The sequence below is a fragment of the Crinia signifera genome, chromosome 3 (assembly GCF_055691185.1).
Source record: "Crinia signifera chromosome 3, ASM5569118v1, whole genome shotgun sequence".
Taxonomy (NCBI): Eukaryota; Metazoa; Chordata; class Amphibia; order Anura; family Myobatrachidae; genus Crinia; species Crinia signifera.
Window position 1 is genome coordinate 220,338,051 of NC_139219.1, and position 20,820 is coordinate 220,358,870.

Genomic DNA, 20,820 nt, shown 5'->3' on the forward strand with positions numbered 1-20,820 from the left:
CCCATCGTTTATCCATGATCCTGGATCGGCCGAGAGCAGATGGTTTACTCCCCTTATATGTTTATTTCATGTATCCCAATTTCTCTGTTAGGATTATGAATTTCTGTTTTGTCGTGTGAAATGTTTTGTATTGTAACAGTTTTATATTTACTGTTAAAGGGTGGACTGTTGAAGTCTAGGTGCACACACGCCATTTTATGATAGTATGGCCGCCATTTTGGTTCGCAGAGTTGCGCAAATACCCGAGTATGTGTGACAATGTGGACCAGAAGAGTAGACATACTATCACACATAAATTCATAATAACACACTTACACGAAATGAAATATAGTTAAAAGGTTTAGAACGCCACACATAGCTTAGTTAGCCCTGCACACACCTGTCTATATCGTGTTTAGTACCGTTCCGTTCAGCTCATTATGCGAAGTATTCCGGTCATTGCGAATAAAACCGGTTCTTATCCTTGCTGACGCCGAAACCACCAAACAAAGGACTCTTAAAGTTCACTCCCCTGCACCTGGTCAGACCAGGTACAGCGTCTAACCTCCAATCACAGTGGACCGGACATATGATCTCTGACCAATGAGAATGGCCTTTGACCTCCCCCTTCTGACCCTATAAGATAGGCGACCCGGAGCAGGCTCGGTCACTTCGGCACAATTTCCTTCCCTGGACCTTCTTACCGGACTATCGCTCATTCCTGAACGATAGTGAGCTCTGACCGGACTGCGCTTCGCATACTAGAGTGAGACGGGTAACGGTTGCATTTCACGGTATTTATCTTTGTAGTATCGTTGGCTGATTGTGTCTTGTATTATTGTATTCTTTCCCCTTAGCAGAGTTTGTTAGCATTCATTGTTAGTATATTGTATCACTTGTTATACCTGTTTATTTCTTATTTCTGTAACCCCCTTTTGTCCATTAGGGACTTTAATACAACCTTTTTATGGAGTTCTAACCTCCTTACTTCTATTCAGTGGTCGTGTCTGGTTATTCGCATAATAGCGATAAGGTACATTGCGGACTCTGTCCTTTAAAGTATATTCGCAGAATTAGAGACAAAGTCCTGCGAAGAGATCTCTTATTAAGGTATTGGTTCTTAACTGTATAACATACAATTAATAGGTACGCTACGCTGCGCTACGTTTTGTTCGCACGTAGTTAGGTATAAAGGGTAAGCCAGTTGCGGACACATTACGTAACCTGCGCTTTTCACATATTGTATCTCTGGTCATAGTTTAATCACCATTAACAGTACCCCATGTAAATTTCCTTTATGCTCTACAATTGGGAGCTAAACAGTCATTTAAATTAGACTGAGTAATAACAGACTGACAAAAATGCAAGAGGACCAGCTTGCAAGCTTTAAATCTATAAATCAGTGTACCTCAAATCCAGTTCTCAGGACACAGGAACAGTGCATGATTTCCATATTTCCTTGCCCAAGTACATTCATTACTGATTGACATCTTTTTTTTTTTAAAAAGAGCTAGTTCTAATTATTCTGCTTCTGTGAGAAGAACCAGGTCTCTCACAGATTTGGAACATGGTTCTAAACCAGGTCAGACCCGGGACAGACCCTTTTTTCCAATCCAAGTTATTTGTGGGTTGGCACTGTTCACACTGCACATTTGTGCAGTGGCAGCAGTTGGAAATGACATCACTTCCTTGCGCGGTAAAAGCCGCTTTTCCCATGCTGTGAACAGGTCCTGGGTTTGACAACCTTTTTCCACTTCAACTCTCCCGAGTCCTTCCTGTGTAAAATCTTGCATGATAACAGGACCCCAGTGGAGCAGTTTCCAGGGACAAAAATCCAGGGTTCATGTGCGCTCATGTGCAGTAACCTGGTATTTCAAAGTCAGTGGAAAAGGAGTATTTTGTGGCACTCAAAGAAAGACTGTGTATAGAAAATAAGTCATATGGCATGGCTTTACAAACTCAGCCTTTATGGAGAACTCACCTGTACATGCCAGGAACCAACAATATCCATGCATGAGCAAAGCTGGCTGAATTATAACCGCATTTAGTTTGATTTACCCACCTATGCTGAAGCAGCAATATCTCTTATGTCTGGACTGTGAGTGGGCCATGAGGACTGGGTTTGGGAAACACTGCAATAGTGTACTTGGTATCATAACAACATATACATTGTATATGTGCAAGGTATACATCATACTTGCCGACTGTTCAAATAGCCTCTCTGGGAGAAGCCCGGAGAGGACAGCCAGATCTCCTCCAGGTTGGGGGACGGGGTTGATGACTGAAAGCCCTGCCACCAATCCATGCAAACGCCCCGATTCATGGGTCCGCGAGTAGGGGGCAGGGCTAAATTGCTGCAAAATGACGCGATTTGCATCATTTTAGTCCCGCCCCATGCCACGGACCCGCGGAAACCCTGTAATTAGTGCGGCACGGAAAGGGGGTGCGGAAGCTGCCTGCCAATTGCGGGAGGATTGCCGACCTTCCCGGGGGGCCAGGAGGGGGACACCGATTTTCGGGAGCCTACCGGCAATTCTGGGAGGGTAGGCAAGACTGGTATACATGTGTAAATATTTAAAATTAAATAAAGAACTTTTATTTGTGGGAATATACTAGTAACGTTGGGAAGATTTTGGAAATGACTCTCTTTTCTTTTTCCCCTGCCTGTATGTGGAATTAAAGCACAAATCTAAAAACCATGATCTCTTGGAGGTAATCTTTGTGAGGGTACTCTAATCAGAACAAGAGGTCTGAAGAAGCTGAGAAGCATTGCTGTGTTATTATCAACGCTAGCTCTTAAAAAGGAGGAGAACTCATTTCCTCTTGTGTAATAAGAACTCATCTGGGCAGACAGACCCCCCGGAGAGGTCCTTAGTTTTAGAAGAGTCAAACTTTTTTTTGAAGAAATATGTTCTATCTTTTATTATTTTTAAAGCACCGAGCTTAAATGCTTGTCTATTTTTATCACAAGCAATCGATAAATATTTAATTTAACCACTTCCTTGCTAATATAAACTAAGCTATAGTAAAAAGGGAAATACATTCATAACATCAATAAAACCAAAATGGTAATAATAGAGGGAAAGTATAGTTTAATGTGATTTATTTTTTTACTGTTAAAAGAAGTGAGAATTTTTGTTGTTCCGATCTATGAAGAGGCATACTTGAAAAATACATAGAGTAGTATTAAAGCACATACTACCAGCTACAGGCTAATAGAAGGTATTACAATATAATGAAATTTCACATACAAGGCACTTAGCCCAAAAAGGCCTATCAGTAAGAACAGCGGAATGAGGATATTTTTTATTATTCAGGTGCTTCATTTTTCCTGAGTATGGATGAAATTGCTGTATTAACAGCCAAAGGGCACTTACCAAACAGCTCATCCTTTGCCAATGCATAGAGAATGCGGGATGCTCCAATCAAATTACTCATGGAAGCTGACAGGGTAGAACAGCAAATTCCGATAGTGACAAGGGGCGGCCATACATTAATATCCCGTAAGAAACTGTAATCATTTTGTAAGAGAACCCTAGAAAGAGAATGACAGTATACAGTGATTTTAAGAAGTGTTTTTATCATTTTATAGCTTTAAATTAAATCTTCAGTCAAGCACACACACAAATGTACGTTTAGCAGATTTCGAAAGCGTGCCAAGCAATTATCAAGGGGTAATACACCAGATCTCCAAAAATCTTGCTAATTGCATAGGCCTACATCATGTTTCTTTCTTTATTTAAAAAATAAGGCTAGTCACAAGTATATGAAGTAAAGTTTGTAAGGTAAGCGAAGAGTATGCAAGGTTGAATGACGTACTGTATATACATCTGGATAAGCAGAATAGGGCCTGAACATCGTAATGACCTGGCTGTTACATTGGTGGCATGTTATAATGTGAAAAAAGACATATATATATATATATATATATATATATATGTGATCGGGTATGGATAATTGAATAGACAGAGCAACTAGATCAGTGATGGATAATCTTGACACGTGTCAAGGTTAGCCATCACTGAACTAGATCGACATGCATGATAGTCTACATGACTTAAGGTTGACATGGGTTAGGTCGACAGGGTCAATAGGTTGCAACAAGCATTAGGTCGACATGGGGAAGGTCGACAGTCAAAATGGCGACATGAGGTTTTCACGGTTTTTGTCCCATATATGTCGACATGACTTAAGGTTGACATGGGTTAGGTCGACAGGGTCAATAGGTTGCAACAAGCATTAGGTCGACATGGGGAAGGTCAACAGTCAAAATGGCGACATGAGGTTTTCACGGTTTTTGTCCCGTATGTCAACACAGTCGACATGGACACTAAAACATAGCACCCACGGAGGGAGAAAGTGTCGGGATTTCGGCGGTCGGGATTCCAGCGTCGGGATTCTGAACGCCGGGATCCCGACCGCCGGGATTTAAACTGAATCCCACTGTGACTTATGGGTGAGAAGGGCACTATTACAGATTCTGCATTATGCACCCAAACAGGCAATGTGGAAGTTAACAGTACAGTGCATACACATTACATATTATGTACAAAAATATTGTTAATGATAATCATTATCACGCATATCGTTTATTTTATCATCTAATGTGTGAGTACCTTTAGATTCAACAACTGATCTGCTTTGTAAGTACAGGTAACTGTATGAAAGGTTCTGACTGGAGCCTCATTGTTGCTGTATCTAGGCACAGCAAAAAAAATGTATGCCTGGGCAAAAGCATTCACTGAAATAGGACCTTACAGCAGGGGTAAGCAATAAGCGGCCCTCCAGCTAATGATAGACTACACATTCCAGCATGCCTTGCATCAATTTTAGCACAGCCAAATAGCAAAACTAAGGCAATGCATGCTGGGATGTGTAGTTTATCAACAGCTGGAGGGCTGCTTATTGCCCACCCCTGCCTTAGAGGCTCACCCACAGATACACAATGGGATTTCTGTGCTGTCAAATTCCATATGGTGAAGTGTCAACTTCCAGATGGTGTTACAGGTTTGGATAGTCCATCCATTATTATGTATCAATCCTTGCAGTGACCATAGATATTTCAGCTATTAGATCTAATGTAAAGTGCTGATGCAGGCTTCAATTTTATATAATCTACAGGAGAAACCGTAAAAGCAAGGGCACATTAAAACACTGTATTAGCCAGTTGTGCCAACACAACTCAAGGTCCCTTCTGCAGGTAAAAGGTTAAAGACAAGAAAATGTGAAACCTTTTACTCCTAACACAAATATAAATATGACTGACACACACGGGTCTTTCCATGTTGGTGAATTATTACTTTGCATTAAGATATTAGGATGTGACAGCTATAATTGTGACACATTTCAGTCCCTTCCTTGTTAATCAAAAGTGCAGAAATAAACGTTATTTATGAGTGCACTTTCCAGCTCTGAAAACCGGTGGGGGAGAAAGGCCCCCTCTCCTGACACCTTCTCCGCCCACTCATGACCCCCTCCACTGGAGTTAGGAAAATAATGCTAGAGACCAATATAATAACAAGAAAGAAAATGACATTGAAACTACTTAAAATGATACAAGCCTACAGATCTCACATGACCTGCACATATATGCTCACCGAAGCCTGGTCATAATATGCCACAGAAAACTAGGCTCTTATTCTGTATGTATCAATTAACCCCTTGTAGGTGCAAGATCAGCCTGCTGCCAATGCCGGAGAGGCAAAAACACGTACAGTATGTTACTTGAATGATCATCTTCAATTTTTTTTTTTTTTATAATGAAATGTAACATACCATAAGAACACCATTGTTACTACAATCAAACATCATTTTTTTTCATGTCTATAAGCCCGATGGCCTGAAGTTGCCCTGGTAGCTACCCCTAGCTGGCTGCGAATCTGCTATATCAGACCAAGGCCCTTATTCTGATCGGTGCGTACTTTCCCGAATTCTTTCGGTGCGGTCCGCACGCCACGCTGTGCGGTGGCGTACGGCCAACGTCCGTAGAAACGCCCACGTGTCCTTCGCATTCGGACGGACTCACTCTTTAAGAACAGGGCGTGTGTACGGACGACATACAAACCATGCGTGTGCGGGGGAAACACTCCGATTCTGCACGGTGTGACCGCGTATGCACGGCCTTCCCGTGTCAGAATGCACGCGAGCCGGCCACTACGCACAGATGCGGTGTACTTATGCAAAAAACCAGACTACTCTTATCTGAGTTCCCAAATAGATCACATGACACACTTAGGCAATTATCAAACCACTTTGAGAACAGATTGTTGCTCCTGGTCATCTGTTATTTATCTAATTGATCCTTAAACACTTACAAGCACTATACATTAACCCTAACATTCCCTATTGGGATAAAAATGTGATCTACCCTTTTGCTGCGTACATATCTAAACATCAACATGTTTTTGTTTTAAATGCTATTTATACTTTTAATGTGAAATACTAAAATAACACACAGACAACTTCTTAAATAAAGGGGAACTTTTATTAACAAACAAACAAAAATTAAAAAATTTACTCCAGGAGCAGGTCACATAGGTCCTCGACATGTGCGGTCATCCTCCTGAGGTCCTCCTGCAACCTCATGAGGGCCCCTCTAACACCCTGGGCTGGCTCCTGGTAATCTGTGTGCATGAGAAAGGGGGTACAACATTAATTATGCTACTCACGTACACCTTGTACAGTCAATCATAAGTACCTACACCATGAGAAATCATACATACAAACAAATACTTAGGCAATCTTGTATGTAATGGCATCAAATATATGATCATGATGCTGCCACCACACACACACACTTGTGTGACATATACATTTCACAATCTATATATCAAAAACACAACCACACTTGAGGATCACTCACAGTTGTCCTGGCCAAAGACTCCTCACTCAACTCAAAACATACACCCACTACAACATGCCACATTTACCCATACATATATACCTGCATGTTACTGCTTAATAGCTAAACTGCATGATAGATAGATAGATAGATAGATAGAGAGAGAGAGATAGAGAGAGAGATAGAGAGAGATAGAATAGATACCACATTAAAATGCTAGCCTAGTCCCTCTACCCATTACTTCATGATTCCTTGTCACATTGCCAGATAGGTGAAAGTGCAGCACTAATCCGCTTCCATACACCAAACAATTTCTAAGGTCAATCCATCCTACATAATACCTTTCAAAAATACATGACAACAACACGGGCCCACTGGCTAGAGGGGGGCCCAGGCAAACTGGCCACTTGGGACTCCAGTATAAATCAGGCCTGCCCATAATCCATAGATGTTTTATTGTTGCTTCTATACAAAGACCCTCCATAAATAAACACTCATCACCTACATGAGCATCCAGATTGCACGTTTGCAGCATGGCCCTATAAGGCCAAAGTGTGTCTGTTGTTTCCCATTTTTTTGGAATACTCTTTACTATATTATATCAAAATTTCATCAGCTGTGCGACATAACAAACTGTACCTAAGTCAGTAATGATGCATTATGTCTACTTACCCCTGCCAGCCAGCTCCACCATCTCTTCATCCTCCACATTGGGAGGTGGTGGCAAAACAAGGAAGGGGTAGGGTCACCTCCTCCTCCTCCACTTCGACCTCCTGGCCGACCTCCTGGGACACCTCCTGGGCCTCCTCTGTGTCGTCCTCGGTGACCACCTCCTGGGCCTCCTCTGTGTCCTCCTCACTGGCCACCTCCTGGGCCTCCTCACTGGCCACCTCCTGGGACACCTCCTGGGCCTCCTCACTGGCCACCTCCTGGGCCTCCTGTGTGGCCTCCTCACGGGCCTGTCTGGCTCTCTCCCGCGCTGTGGGTTAAACAAACAAAATGGGTGAGTGTCATTTGACATTGAAATCACTCTAACAAGTACATATCATAACCACATTATATATGTGTTATATATCACACATATAGTATATGGCATTTGTATGTCATCAACACCCAATTGACCTCATGTAATATTAATATTAAATAATGTGAAAATGCAAACACTCACTGGCCTAGATGCACTAGCCTTCAAAAGTTATACAATGTAGAGTGATAAACACGCAGCCAATCAGCTCCTTCCTGTCATGTCACAGACTGTAGTTGAAAAATGCCAGGTAGGAGCTGATTGGCTGCCTGTTTATTACTCTCCATTTTATCACTTTTGAAGCAGACTGAATCCTAGCCACTATCAATTATATGTATTGTGCGAAAATACTTACAGCGTTGAAGACGCCGCCTCAGAGCCTGCAGCCGCTCCGGCTCCCGCCTCCGCAGGTCGGACCATCGCCTCTCCAGTTGGGCGATGGTCCTCTGCACATGAGTGCGGGCGAATATGCGGCGCCGGGCCGCAACATATGCCCGGCGCTTGTCCCGATTGGTGATGAAGGGGCCTGCCTGCCCCAGCCTCCTCTCCATCACTGCCACCAGCGACATCAGCTCCGCAGTGGAGAAGGGCTGTGCTCACTGGTAGGCAGCCATTTTAGCAATGGCACAAATCAAACAATCATGTGCTGTCATTGGTTGGTCAGAGTGATATTTGGTATTAACTTTATTGTTCATTTTTACACTAACAGCGTGTATGCGCCCGAACAGATGGCTAACCCATTGCATCGCACACCCATCCTAAACAGACAGTGTAAACTAATATGGAAACACATTATATATAATCTATAACATTCACCAAACATGGGTATAAGCAACAGGTGAAATAGTCTGCATCACTAGCCACTTACACCTAACTCAACAAGGTACTAAACAGCTATTTTATAATGAAAGCTATGCAGCAGAAACATAGCAAATAGTGGCAGACCTTTTGCCAAAATTAGGCCATGCTGCCATGTGTGCACTTACCTTCTACTGGCCCATACTACAGATGTGGAATGAAAAGTAGCTAGCATCCAGGCTGAATTTGGAGTGCTTTCACATGTGATTTGGATGCTAGCACTGATTACTTGTGGCTAAGTGGTGGACTGGATTTACATATGGAATGGGTAGTGTCAGTTGTACTACATACCAAACAAGTGCACAGTACAGATGTACATTCAAATATACATTTCATGTGTGACCTCAGTTTAATTTGGTCTTTGGTGTTGAAATCTGCATTTAGCTACTAAATCAGACTTACTCAGTTTGCCAGGTTTTTGTAAAATATTTTTCCACACCAAGGGGCGTGCCGTATGCGCCGCACGGTTGACGCTGCCGTACGGAACGCGGCCGTACGGAACGCAGGTTGCAGCTGATTAACGCCAATTACAGAAATAGTATTTAAAGTTGTCCTAGAAAGGCAAACACTTGTTGGAAACATGGCTGGCTCAGTCAGAGGAAGAACAGGTGGTGCAGAATCTCTTGTCCCGCATGGAGGCCAACACCACCTATGTCCCCCTCAACCCAGAGCAGCCAGATGGGCCAACAACATCAGGCCAATCAGCAGCTGGCCCATCCTCAGCATCAGCAGAATTATTGGGAACACAGCAGGTGGCTTCCCAACAGAGTAGCCAGGCCAGCACTTCAAGTACAGCAACCGGTGGCCGTGGCCGTGCCAGTGGCCGTGCCAGTGGCCGTGGCCGCAGTCGGGCAACAGAGGAACCAACCACAAGAAACATGGCATATGAACCGCAGGAGCTTGACATCCTGGTGACCCGGGCACGTGATTTGATAGAGTGCCCAGCGGTAAAGTTGACACACACAAGGAGATGGAAGATCTGGGAGGAGATAACGGCGGAGATTAATGCAGTGGCTCCACAAGTTCGTGAGGCGGAGCACGTTAAGAAGAGGCAAGTACATGTGTGTTACATTTGAGCAGTACAAGTCCAGTAATGTTTACATTCAATATTAGATGGAGTTGGTCAATGGGTGGGCACGTTGCTTGGAGGCACAGACATGTTTGCCATGACATTGAATTGATAGTTATTGGAGGGTGACTGTGATTGTATCTTCTAAGGGTTGTTTTTAAAAATGAATATAATCTAAGTTTGGTGTCAGTAGGCACATGTTGTATTATGTTTCAGATTGCAATGGGTGCTACAGCAAACATGAGGAGTGACATGTATTAATATGTACACTTTGATTGCAGGTGGCACGACTTCAAAGGCAACCTCAAGAAGAAATTGACCCAGCGGTGGGAACACAGCCACACCTCTGGGGCTGGCCCCATGCCATCAAAGCTGCAGCTCACCCCCCTGGAAGAGATGGCACAGTGCTGCATTGCAGTGGAGGAGGTCCGGGGGGTGAGCACCATAGACAGCGAGTCCCCAGCAGAAGTGATGGCTTCTACGCTTGAATGTAATTATTTGCCAGCCCATAAGTAGATGTTTTGAATTTTGCATGGAATGTGTGGTAATTAGTATTTTCGCCTTCAACAGCATCCCCACCGCTTGGTCAAGAATCTCTTGAGGAGGTTGTGGAGTCTGTGCCACCTGGCCCCAGTAGCAGGCCCGTGCAGCAGCAGCCGGCAATATCCGCGGCAGAATTGGCCACGTGGGGGCATGTGCTAGAAAGTATTGTGCAGCAGGGAGACTCGGCATCAGATCGGGTGCGTAGGGCCGAGGAGGTGCTGCAGGGTTTGACCACCAGCCAGCAGAGTATTGCTGCGAGCATGCAGGCTATTGCTGCTAGCCTGCAGGTGCTGGCTGATCAAGCCCTGCGGCAAAATGACCTCCTCCTCCGCCATAATGAACTTATGGTGGAGCTAGTTACCACCAATAGGGTCCTAATGTCACCCGCTTCTGGTGCATTACCACCATCATCACTACCTGCTGCCAGAGGGGGAAGAAGATCCCCCCCCTCCCCAGCATGTGCTCCACGTGACCCACCATCTGACTCTGGCCGTGGGCGAGGCCGAAGAGCTGCTGCACGTGGCAAGGAGCCTGCCAGGGGCAAACGTGCCCGCAAATGAACTTGTGTCCCCATTAATCTCCACCGTTATGTCTTCCTAAATCTTCCATTGAGCTGTGTGTGTCAGCATCCTGTGTCAAAATCCGTGCCGTGGGTCACCACATTTGCCCGCGGTTCAAATGTCATGTTTGGTTCCCCTGTTGCCCAGTTTCGGCTAGCATTACTGTGTGCTGTACTTGAAGTGTTGGTGCTCTACTTTTGTTGTGAAGCCACCTGATGTGTTCCTAATGATTCTGCTGTGGCTATTTATTATATATTATTTACTTTTAGTCCTGTTATGGTACCATTTATTTTGTGATGGTTTCGAAATTATTTTCTACGTTTCTTTAATAAATGTTATTTTGGCCCCACAAATGTCTGTATTAATTGATCCATGCAGAAGTGACATGTGTATTAGTATTATTAATATTAAGTTGTGTTCATTATTTGCAGTGTAAAAGTGTGTGACAAGTGCAGCATGTAATGTTCCCTTTAAGCTGCAATGGTTATAATTGAAGCAATGAGAAGCGTGTAATTAACAAGTAATGAGTAAAGTAGGTGATTGTATTGTATTCAGCTGACATTGGTTGAGGTGCGTCCGTCCTGATTAGGCGTTCCGATTGCCTAGCGCATGACCGAGTGGTGTCCGCTAAGCAATACTAGCCTTTTGGACACCGCACATTTCTTGCCTTTTTGTTCGCGTGCATTCGGCGTGCTGTCCGAATGCACGCCTACCAAAATATGTGTACTCCCCCGTGTCCGCCCATGTTTCCGCCCAGTTTAGCTTATTTTGAAACTACGCCCCTGTGTCATTCCGCATGACGCCCATAACACACCCATATTGGCCGAGTGATTGCGGTGCACATTTCTGTACGGTATTAGTGAGAACAAGTACGGAGACCATGCGTGGCACATGCGCATGGCGTTCCCCACGCATGCGCAGACGGCTAAAAAATGCGATCCGAAAGAATTCGGGAAAGTACGCACCGATCAGAATAAGGGCCCAAGAGAACTATTGTTTCCTATGCTGTGATATATACACTACACACGCTACAAAAAAGTGATTGCTTAATAGTGTAATATGATGCAGATATGGTCACTTTAGCGCAGGATATGTCAATGCTGTAAATTTGGACAGAGAACAGATACAACTTATACTGTAGTTTTCGATAGACCCTAGCCAGGGACATTTCCCTTGCAGTGTATCCCCAGCACATCTGTTATTCTGTTTGTGGGGATTGTGCTTACAGAGCATGGTGGTGCATGGTGCAGGGAGCGCAGGTGCATGTAAAGTTCTATTGATTGAAGACATGCAAGGAATTGTTGATCCCAATGCCTCAGGGCTTGTCCACATGAGCACATGTAACACTGCAGTAGGCTGGCTAATAAATGCTGTTAGTAAGGAATGTTTGGGCTATACAGTAATATAATAAAGAATAAATTGGTGCTGAATTCTCTTTTCGAGTGAAGGACTCATTAAGCCTTATATATTTTCATCTGAGTAAAGCTTACTCATCTGCTGAAGCCTAGAAAATTACAGCTACAGTAAGATATTTGATGTATGGACTGTATTTTATTTATGAGTCACCACACTCAAGGAAAGTGCAGCTCTGTAACTACGAGCAGCCGATTGAACTGATGATTTAACATAAGCTCCTGCACATCAGTTAAACACTATTCTGCTTCCTAACAGTTTCCACCAGCACAACCATCCCTCAGGAAAACTCTATAGAGCCCCAATCCCCACAGCTCTAACACCTTAGCCTGTGTGCTTGGTACTCCGTTGATTGGGCCATCTTTGGGTGGACAAGCTCCTCCTTTGCTGAGATTTGTGACCTCGTTGTCTCTCCTTCTCCCAACTGCACAGAAGTTGCACAGCTGCCAACGTCTCCTTTAATATTGGAGGCTGTGAACACTTCTGCTTCACATTAGCAAGCTGCATTTTAATTATCAACAGGTATAATGGTTATAGATGAATTACTCCCCACACTTTAGATTGCTAACTCTTCACTTTGTTTAGTGTTATTTTACATACTATGTTGGGTATGGGTCATTGGGTCAACCAACCCAAGGTCGACATGCTTTTGGTCGGCCACCAAAGGTCGAGATGGGTTAGGTGGACACCTGAAAAAGGCCAACATGATTAAGGTTGACATGGATGGAAGGTCGAGACAAGCATTAGGTCGACAATGGCTAAGTCAACAGTCAAAATGGATTTTTCAATTGTTTTTGTCCCAAATGTCGACATGGTTGACATGGACATTGTATTGGTGTACTGTGTGCCCTAGCATGGATCCCACTAGTCTGAATGAGCCCTTTAAAATAGTGCTTATCTGAGCTGATTTCCAAGTGGGAACCACCTACAGATAGCTCTATACTAGTTAATTATAGCACCCACACTGGGGTTAAGATGGGTTTGGGGTGCATATTGGCAGGTGGGATTCAATGTCCAGCCTGCTGATTAGCAAAAAGGGGGCATGGCCGCGAGATACGTTCTCGGCAGAACAGGCCCAAAAGCTGTGCTGGAGGAGCGAGCTTTCCCAAGAAGTTTCTGTGTATGCCACTGTAAAGAAAGGGTGTGCCAGTGGTGCCTCCAGCAGTCAACCATTGGCGCACCGCCATCAACCACTGTCGCTGATCCTCATGAAAACATGTAGGGGGTAGCCAATTAGACCCTATAATTTTTTGCCATAGCGCGATATTTGACCAATAGTCATTATCGGGCTACCCAATTAGAGCCCTTTCTTTCTTGGTAAAAAGGTCCTGTTTTGGGCGATAATACGATATGCCTGAGGCATCTAAAGCATAATCCGCAGTAAGTAGCGCATTATCGGGGTTTATTGTATAGCCCAAGGCGAATCCAATAGCTGCGGCAATTTACTGCATCTAATTGGATATTGCCCATATGCTGTAAGTAATAATTTACTAGTCTTGTTTGGCCAATCTTTGCAAGTATGTATAAGCCAGAGTAAGCTGCATGACTTTGCATACCATTAGTGTTTGAAAAAAATATATAAATTCTTTAAAAATATTTGGTACTTGTGTATTATCACGGCGCCCAGTTTAATCTAAATCGCATACGATTTAGAATCCCATTTCCGGCAGATTCGATACGGGATGCGATTTACCGGCCGATTTGCATGATATTCCATCCTTGCACACCCCCACTATCCAAGTCAGGCCGAAGTGTGGTAAGCGGACGCGGTACGCGTCGTCCCGACCTGTTCATACCCCCACTATTCACGTCGGCGTGGAGTTGATTTTATAAAGCTTAGCGAGCATAGCAAGCCACCGAGCCCGAAGCGTGGCGAGCACAGCGAGCCCCCAGGAAACCGATCCCGAAGCGTGGCAAGCGGACGCAGAATACACAGCAAGTAATCCGTGTCTGCTCGCCATGCTTCGGGATCGTTTTCCGCGTCCCCTCGCGGGGCTCGCCACACTTCGGGCTCGCTGCGCTTGCCACGCTTCTAAAATCAACTCCACGCCGACGTGGATAGTGGAGGTATGGACAGGTCAGGAGGACGCGTACTGCGTCCGCTCGCCACGCTTTGGGCTAACTTGGATAGTGGGGGTGTGCAAAGATGGATTAGCATGCAAATCAGCTAATAATCGGCCGCTAAATTGCATCCGATTTACGGCCGATTTTGCGGGCGCCGTGATAATACACAAGTAGCAATTATTTTCATAGATTTACACATAAGAAAAGATCTAATGAAAAATATTTAGTTTCATTGTATTTATTTGTTATTTAACCCTTTCATGTGTTGGGCAAAGTATAAATAGGTCTATCACATTGATATTGCCCATTGATAAATCAGCCAGTGTGTTCTTTAGTTTTCGCCATTTATGTCAATACGGGCTAATGTAACCAGCTTGACAAAAACTCTTGCCTGGGGAGCCAGCAATTAGTAAAATGACAGTTATTGGGTTAACCTAGAGTGCATATATGCTGGGGGTTATAAGATGCGGTGACCAGGAGATGCAATACACACTCATGCCTGCATGACTAGCTATACAGGGGCTCTGAAATATCTGAAAAATACATTGTTTTTCAACTTGAAGGTTTTCTCAACCCTACACTTGCGAGCAGATTACCTGTTGATGTCTATTATTTTCCTGCTCAATCTTCCTGCTAGCGTCCTATCATTTCTGCTATGCTCAAACACTTTCCCCCTATTTTTAAATGACGTAAAAAGAAAAAAAGATATGTGTCTGATTCCACTTGTTTGTTTGGGGGATCTCCAAATAAAATGAGGTTTTAGGGAAATCGTTTTATCTTTAGCAGTCTGCTGATTCGGGATGTTCTGTTCCCTGTCAAATACAAAAGAATATCTGACAAATTGCCAATTAGTTTATTTTGTTCTTTAACCTTCCCCCAAAGCAAGACAACACATGAGAGGGCCAGTAATGCAATGAAAGGGTCTTTTGATTTTGTAACTCCAATTATATGATAATATGAGCAAAAAGATATTCTGAGAATAGGGACACCCACTGCTCTCGCATCATTTCCTTCTGACAGCCAACAATTGCTAATACATCGGTACCATCATCGCAAATCGAGTCATGTTGCAGATGTCACAGAGTGTCTCTGCTGATGTGCAGGCTGGGCTGCTATCCAGAGATGCAGAGGGCTCTCCGGTTGTAAGGTAATTCATGCATGACCAAAAAAGTCATCTGAACAAACATGACATGCCTGTGTCTATCTGACCAATCCTCGTTACCGCCCCCAAATGCTGTCTTCTTGTCACTCACTTTGCGAATAATTCCTTGATGCAACCACCACCGCATTGCAATCACTGCACATGTGCGCTGTGGCTCAGATGCATTGTGTAGTTAAAAAAACAAATCAATTTGCGTACAATAGCCATTTTGCAACCACATCTAAATTAGGTTCATAGTTTATATGAATAAGGCATTCTTGAAATACATTTTTTATCATGTATAAACCTGAAACATTTGCAGTTCCAATTTTGCTTGGGATTACATTAAATTGGTGATAAAGTGGAAAGTGATAATGCATCAGCCAATCAGCTGTGTTTTTAAAAATGACAGTTAGGAGTGGATTGGGTGGTGCTTTATCACCTTCCCCTTTATCACGTTACCAGGCTTAATCTATCTGCCCTATTGTACATTTGCTATGATTAAAACGCAGTTTCTCAAGTATTTTAATTACTTTTAATCAAGCAGAAATAAATGTATAGTGTTCAGTACACTTCTACGTAACAGTAGAGCAAAAAGCAACATTAGTGTTTCATACATACTATATCTTGTAAAAGTTATGAATTGGGATACAGTCGTATTGTCGAAAGCACTTAGGTCAACAGTCATTAGGTCGACACCGTTGGGTCAACAGGTGGCAAGGTCGACAGTGTTCTAGGTCGACATGGGTGAAGGTCGACAGGTGTCTAGGTCGACATGGGACAAGGTCGGCGCATGCGTTAGGTTAACATGGGTTAGGTTGACAGGTCGTTAGGTCGACATGGGTTTTTTCACTGTTTTTTGAGCCGACATGTGCTGGCAGGCGGTTTTTCATGCCCTACCATCCACTAGGTCGTGGTGTGAGAATAAAATAGTGTGCCCGAAGCATTGCGAGCGAAGCAAGGGCTTCGGTTCGCTTCCAACTGTGTCCATGTCGACAGTGTCGATATTCGGGTAAAAAAACCCTGTGAAAACCCCATGTCGACATAACGACCTGTCGACCTAACGCATGTGTCGACCTAAACTCATGTCGATCTTGTAAGAATGTAAGCTCTCACGAGCAGGGCCCTCTTTCCTCTTCACTCCTGTTCTCACAGTACTCTTCTTGCATTTCAACTACAGCTCTCTTACTCACCTACAATCTATTCTCTATACAATCTACCTGCATCTATTCTCATTCACCTCCTTATATCTCAGCTGTATTGTGTACTAAGAATTGTGCTTTAATTGTGTTATGTCTAGTTCGGTGTACCCTGTACTGTTCTAATGTGTCCTATATGTACGGTGCTGGCTGGTGCAATCACCATGTGGCGCCGCTGAATGGCTGCCTGGGTACTGCACTGCTCAGTAATTATATGTTCCCCATGTCTGTGTCCCTCATTAGTGTACATCTAGTGTATATATATATATATATATATATATATATCAGTACTGTTACTGGCTACCTAGCTGGCTGTGCAATCACCATGAGGCCCCGCTGAATGGCTGCCTGGATGCTGCACAGCTGGGTAAATATGTTCCCCATGTCCGTGTCCCTTATTGGAATGCGTCTTGTGCATATCTGTACGTGTGATGTATATGTGTGACGTATATCTATACTGCCATTGTTGCTTGTTCCTTGTACTGATAACCCTTTGTATTACAGTATGTGCATTGTTATTTTTAAAGTCTGTAAAGCGCCTTGAGTCCTGTTGGAGAAACTGCGCTATATATATAAAACTTGCTTACTATCCTGTACTATTCCGTTCAACCTCCCTCTGCAAGTGATGTTGCTGTTTCTTTATGCAGCAACTTGCCTGATGGTAAAGTCACTTTATCGACCCAGCGCTGTTAAACAGCCTGTGATTATCTGCATGAAAGTCAGCCAGCCTTGAAGCTATGTGACAGGAATGGCTGTATTCTAGGAGATCTTTACAAATTTACATCACTCAGCAGGGGCGCTGGAACGTTTTTAGGTTGGGGGGGGCAAGATATAATCTCATTTTGGCGCCCCCTAAATTGCTATATGTTACCCCCGGGCACTATACACACTGGCAGCGGCATATACACGTGGGCATTATACACAGGGCAGCGGCATATATGCATGGGCATTATACACAGGGCAGCGGCATATATGCGTGGGCATTATACACAAGGCAGTGGCATATATGCGTGGGCATTATACACATGGCTGCTGGCATATTAAATAATGAATTTATTTTCAATGTTCTGCCTACAATAACTTATGAATAATCTTTTTTTTATATTTTAGATTATTCATAATATTTTAGGCAGACGATTGAAAATAAATGCATTATTTAATGTCAGCAGCCATCACATGTCATAAGACTGAGCTGCAGCACGTCACAAGAATGAGAAGAGATTAGTTTTAAAAAAAGTTTAACCTACAGTATGTGCTCCAGCCTCCGGCCGCCGCTGGCTGCACCTGATGACCCGGGTCCCGCGGCCACTGTATTCCACGCGTAACAGAAAGAGAAGAGATAGCTGAAGCAGCTGCCAGCTATCTCTTCGCGCCCGGCGGTGCTACTCGGGGAGGTCAGCGGGGGTCACAGACCTCTCCGCGCTCCCTCTGTCGCCTGGCTGCGGCAGTCCCCGGCGCCGCGTCTCCTCACGTTGCTGGAGGTCGGCGGGGGTCACGCTGACGTCCCCGCTCTGCCGCTCAGCCTCCCTCTCTCCGTCCCCGCTCTGCCATTAACCCCTTCTCTCCTGGGGCTTACATAGGCGGACGGGCGGGAGGCTGGATCAAGCTTAATCAGCCGCCCGCCCAGCTGCTTTAGCGCCTCATTAATTTTGGGGGGGGCAAGCTGCCCCCTCGCCCCCCCCGTTCCGGCGCCACTGTCACTCAGTCAGGGGGCCATTTGTAGTCTATGGGGTCGATCCTATTAGGTCTGAAGGGTGCGAGGTGCCATTTTCATGCGTTTAAACGCTGAAAACGGCACCCAAATTAAGCTGTTTTCTCGCACCCTTTACTGGGCCAAATTCGCTTAAAATTGCTCGCACCCCTATGGAGGTGTGAGTGCTTTTAAACAAATTTAGCCCGCCATAAAGTGCGCCCCGTGCCGTGATGATTCGCACTAGCGAATCATCCGCATGGAATAGGACCGACCCCTATAAATGTATTGTACAATAGGACTATTTAGGATCAGCAACAATACAGCAATTATTTACGTAATACTGCTGCAAACAGAATAAATGTACAAACTTTAGTTACAATCCAAACAACATACACAAAATGATAACAAAAGATCTTCGATAATGTCTAGAATCAGTTTAAGGGGATTATTCTGGTTCTCTCGCAAAGATAAATTCACTCTCAGATGGACAAAACCATATGCACTGCAGGTGGGACTGATATAACATGTGCAGATAGAGTTAGATTTGGGTGGGGGGTGTACTTCAAACTGATACCTATATTGCAGAGTAAAAATAAAGCAGCCAGTATTTACCCTGCACAGAAACAATAAAACACCCAAATCTATCGCTCTCTGCACATGTTACATCAGCCCCACCTGCAGTGCATATGGTTTTGTCCATCTGAGAGTGAATTTGCCTTTGCGAGCTAACCAGAATGTTTCTAGCTGCTCCTAGAAGATAAAAGCTAGAGCCTGATTGGTTGACATCTCCACTTCTAAAAAACTTGCCTTATATACTCCCATTCCTTGACTACAGACATTCCTGTTTATGTACCTAGGAATCATTGGAGTTGGACAGCTCCAGGCTGTACTGTATGCACCACTTTCAATTCCAAAAAATGCCTGATTTTATATTCTTCAATATTTATTTAATATGCAAGTACATAATAGAATAGATTTCCTATAGCATTTGCTGAATTCAGTAATAAAGTCATTTATTTTTAATTATATTTAATTTGCAGGGCTTTCCCCTCAGAACCTATTAATACAATATGCAAACAGGCTTTTCTAGGCAGCAATTAATATTAGAATATTGTCAGACAGCATTTTTGTGCTGCTGCCTATGAGACACACTGAACCACACATAGTAACATAGCCCACGCTTCTGTGGCTTTTTTCCCTATGGTTGCGGCAGATACTAACTGTGTTATGCTAATGCACTTATCAGCCAAACTAAGTGTCACCCTACCTGTCCCACTGTTCATGCGAACGTCATCATTTAATCATTAATATCTGCCCTTGTAGAAGCCCCATGCTAGCTTCATCAAAAACATTCTTCCCTATCCCATATGCATGACTCTGACATGGAACTGTACATGGAGCTCTGTGATAGACACAGAACTGAAAATGCTCCCATCATACTTTCAGTGGCGTAACAATAGCTCCGCAGACCCCGCAGTGGCTTGGAGGCGCTAGGTAAGTGACCTCCTCTTGTATCCTAAATAACGTTCTCCTTTAAGGCAGTGGCCATTTTGCAAGTGACATTCTAACAGGAGGAGCGCTGGGACCGCAGACAGAAGGATCTGCTGGTCCCAGTGGGCAGCAATGGACTGAGAGGCGGAGGGGAGTAGGGGAGGTGGAGGGGAGGAGGGGGTGCACAAATTTTTGTTGCCGGGATGTGCCCAAATCATAGTTACGCCACTGCATACTTTTATTAGAAATGGTCACTCTACGCATCTTTGTACTTGCTGCCCAAAAACGCCTACATCATGCACCCTCCATTTACACAAGATGCACACATGCACCTACTAGCAACATCGGACACATTGGGCCTTATTCTAGTTCACTCTTTCTGACATAATCCTTCTTAGATGGACAAAACCATGTGCACTGCAGGGGGACAGATGTAACATGTGCAGAGAGAATTAGATTTGGGTGAGTTATTTTGTTTCTGTGCAGGGTAAATACTGGCTGCTTTATTTTTACACTGCAATATAGATCTCACTTTGAAGTAAAACCCCACCCAAATCGAGTGTTGGGGGGCGTGGCCTGACTGCGCTAGTGGGAGCACGCAGGGGAACTAAGCTCCGCACAAAATCCTTCTTTAAATCCTGACTGCGGGACCTGAGACTCCCCTACCCAGATCGCTGTGACCTTTGGTGCTCCCCTGCTCCAGCTGGACTTATTGCTGTCCTTCGGGCCAGCCTGGTTTTGATGCGGTGGGACCGCTGGCCTGCTTCCTCCTGTCTTCATTACTACCGACCAGGCGCCATTTTGAGCAACCTGTTCGGCGTCCCAGGACCCCTGTGGCTTTTCTCTGCTCCTTCTCCGGGTACTGCAGCGGGTCGGACATAGGGTGCTGGTTGCTCTTTGTTAAGGTAAGCGGTGTATGCGGGAAGCGATCTCTATAGAGATACG

The 20,820-nt window shown here is 44.3% G+C and overlaps 1 protein-coding gene across 1 annotated transcript in view; it reads right to left on the reverse strand.

The window, feature by feature from the left end:
- Positions 1-20,820, reverse strand: part of LOC146064230 (solute carrier family 12 member 9-like) — a 224,258-nt gene that overhangs the window by 110,406 nt on the left and 93,032 nt on the right. The window contains exon 7 of the mRNA XM_083177477.1: positions 3,357-3,514. Coding sequence (XP_083033603.1) covers positions 3,357-3,514 — 158 coding nt within the window. The remainder of the gene's footprint in view (positions 1-3,356; positions 3,515-20,820) is intronic.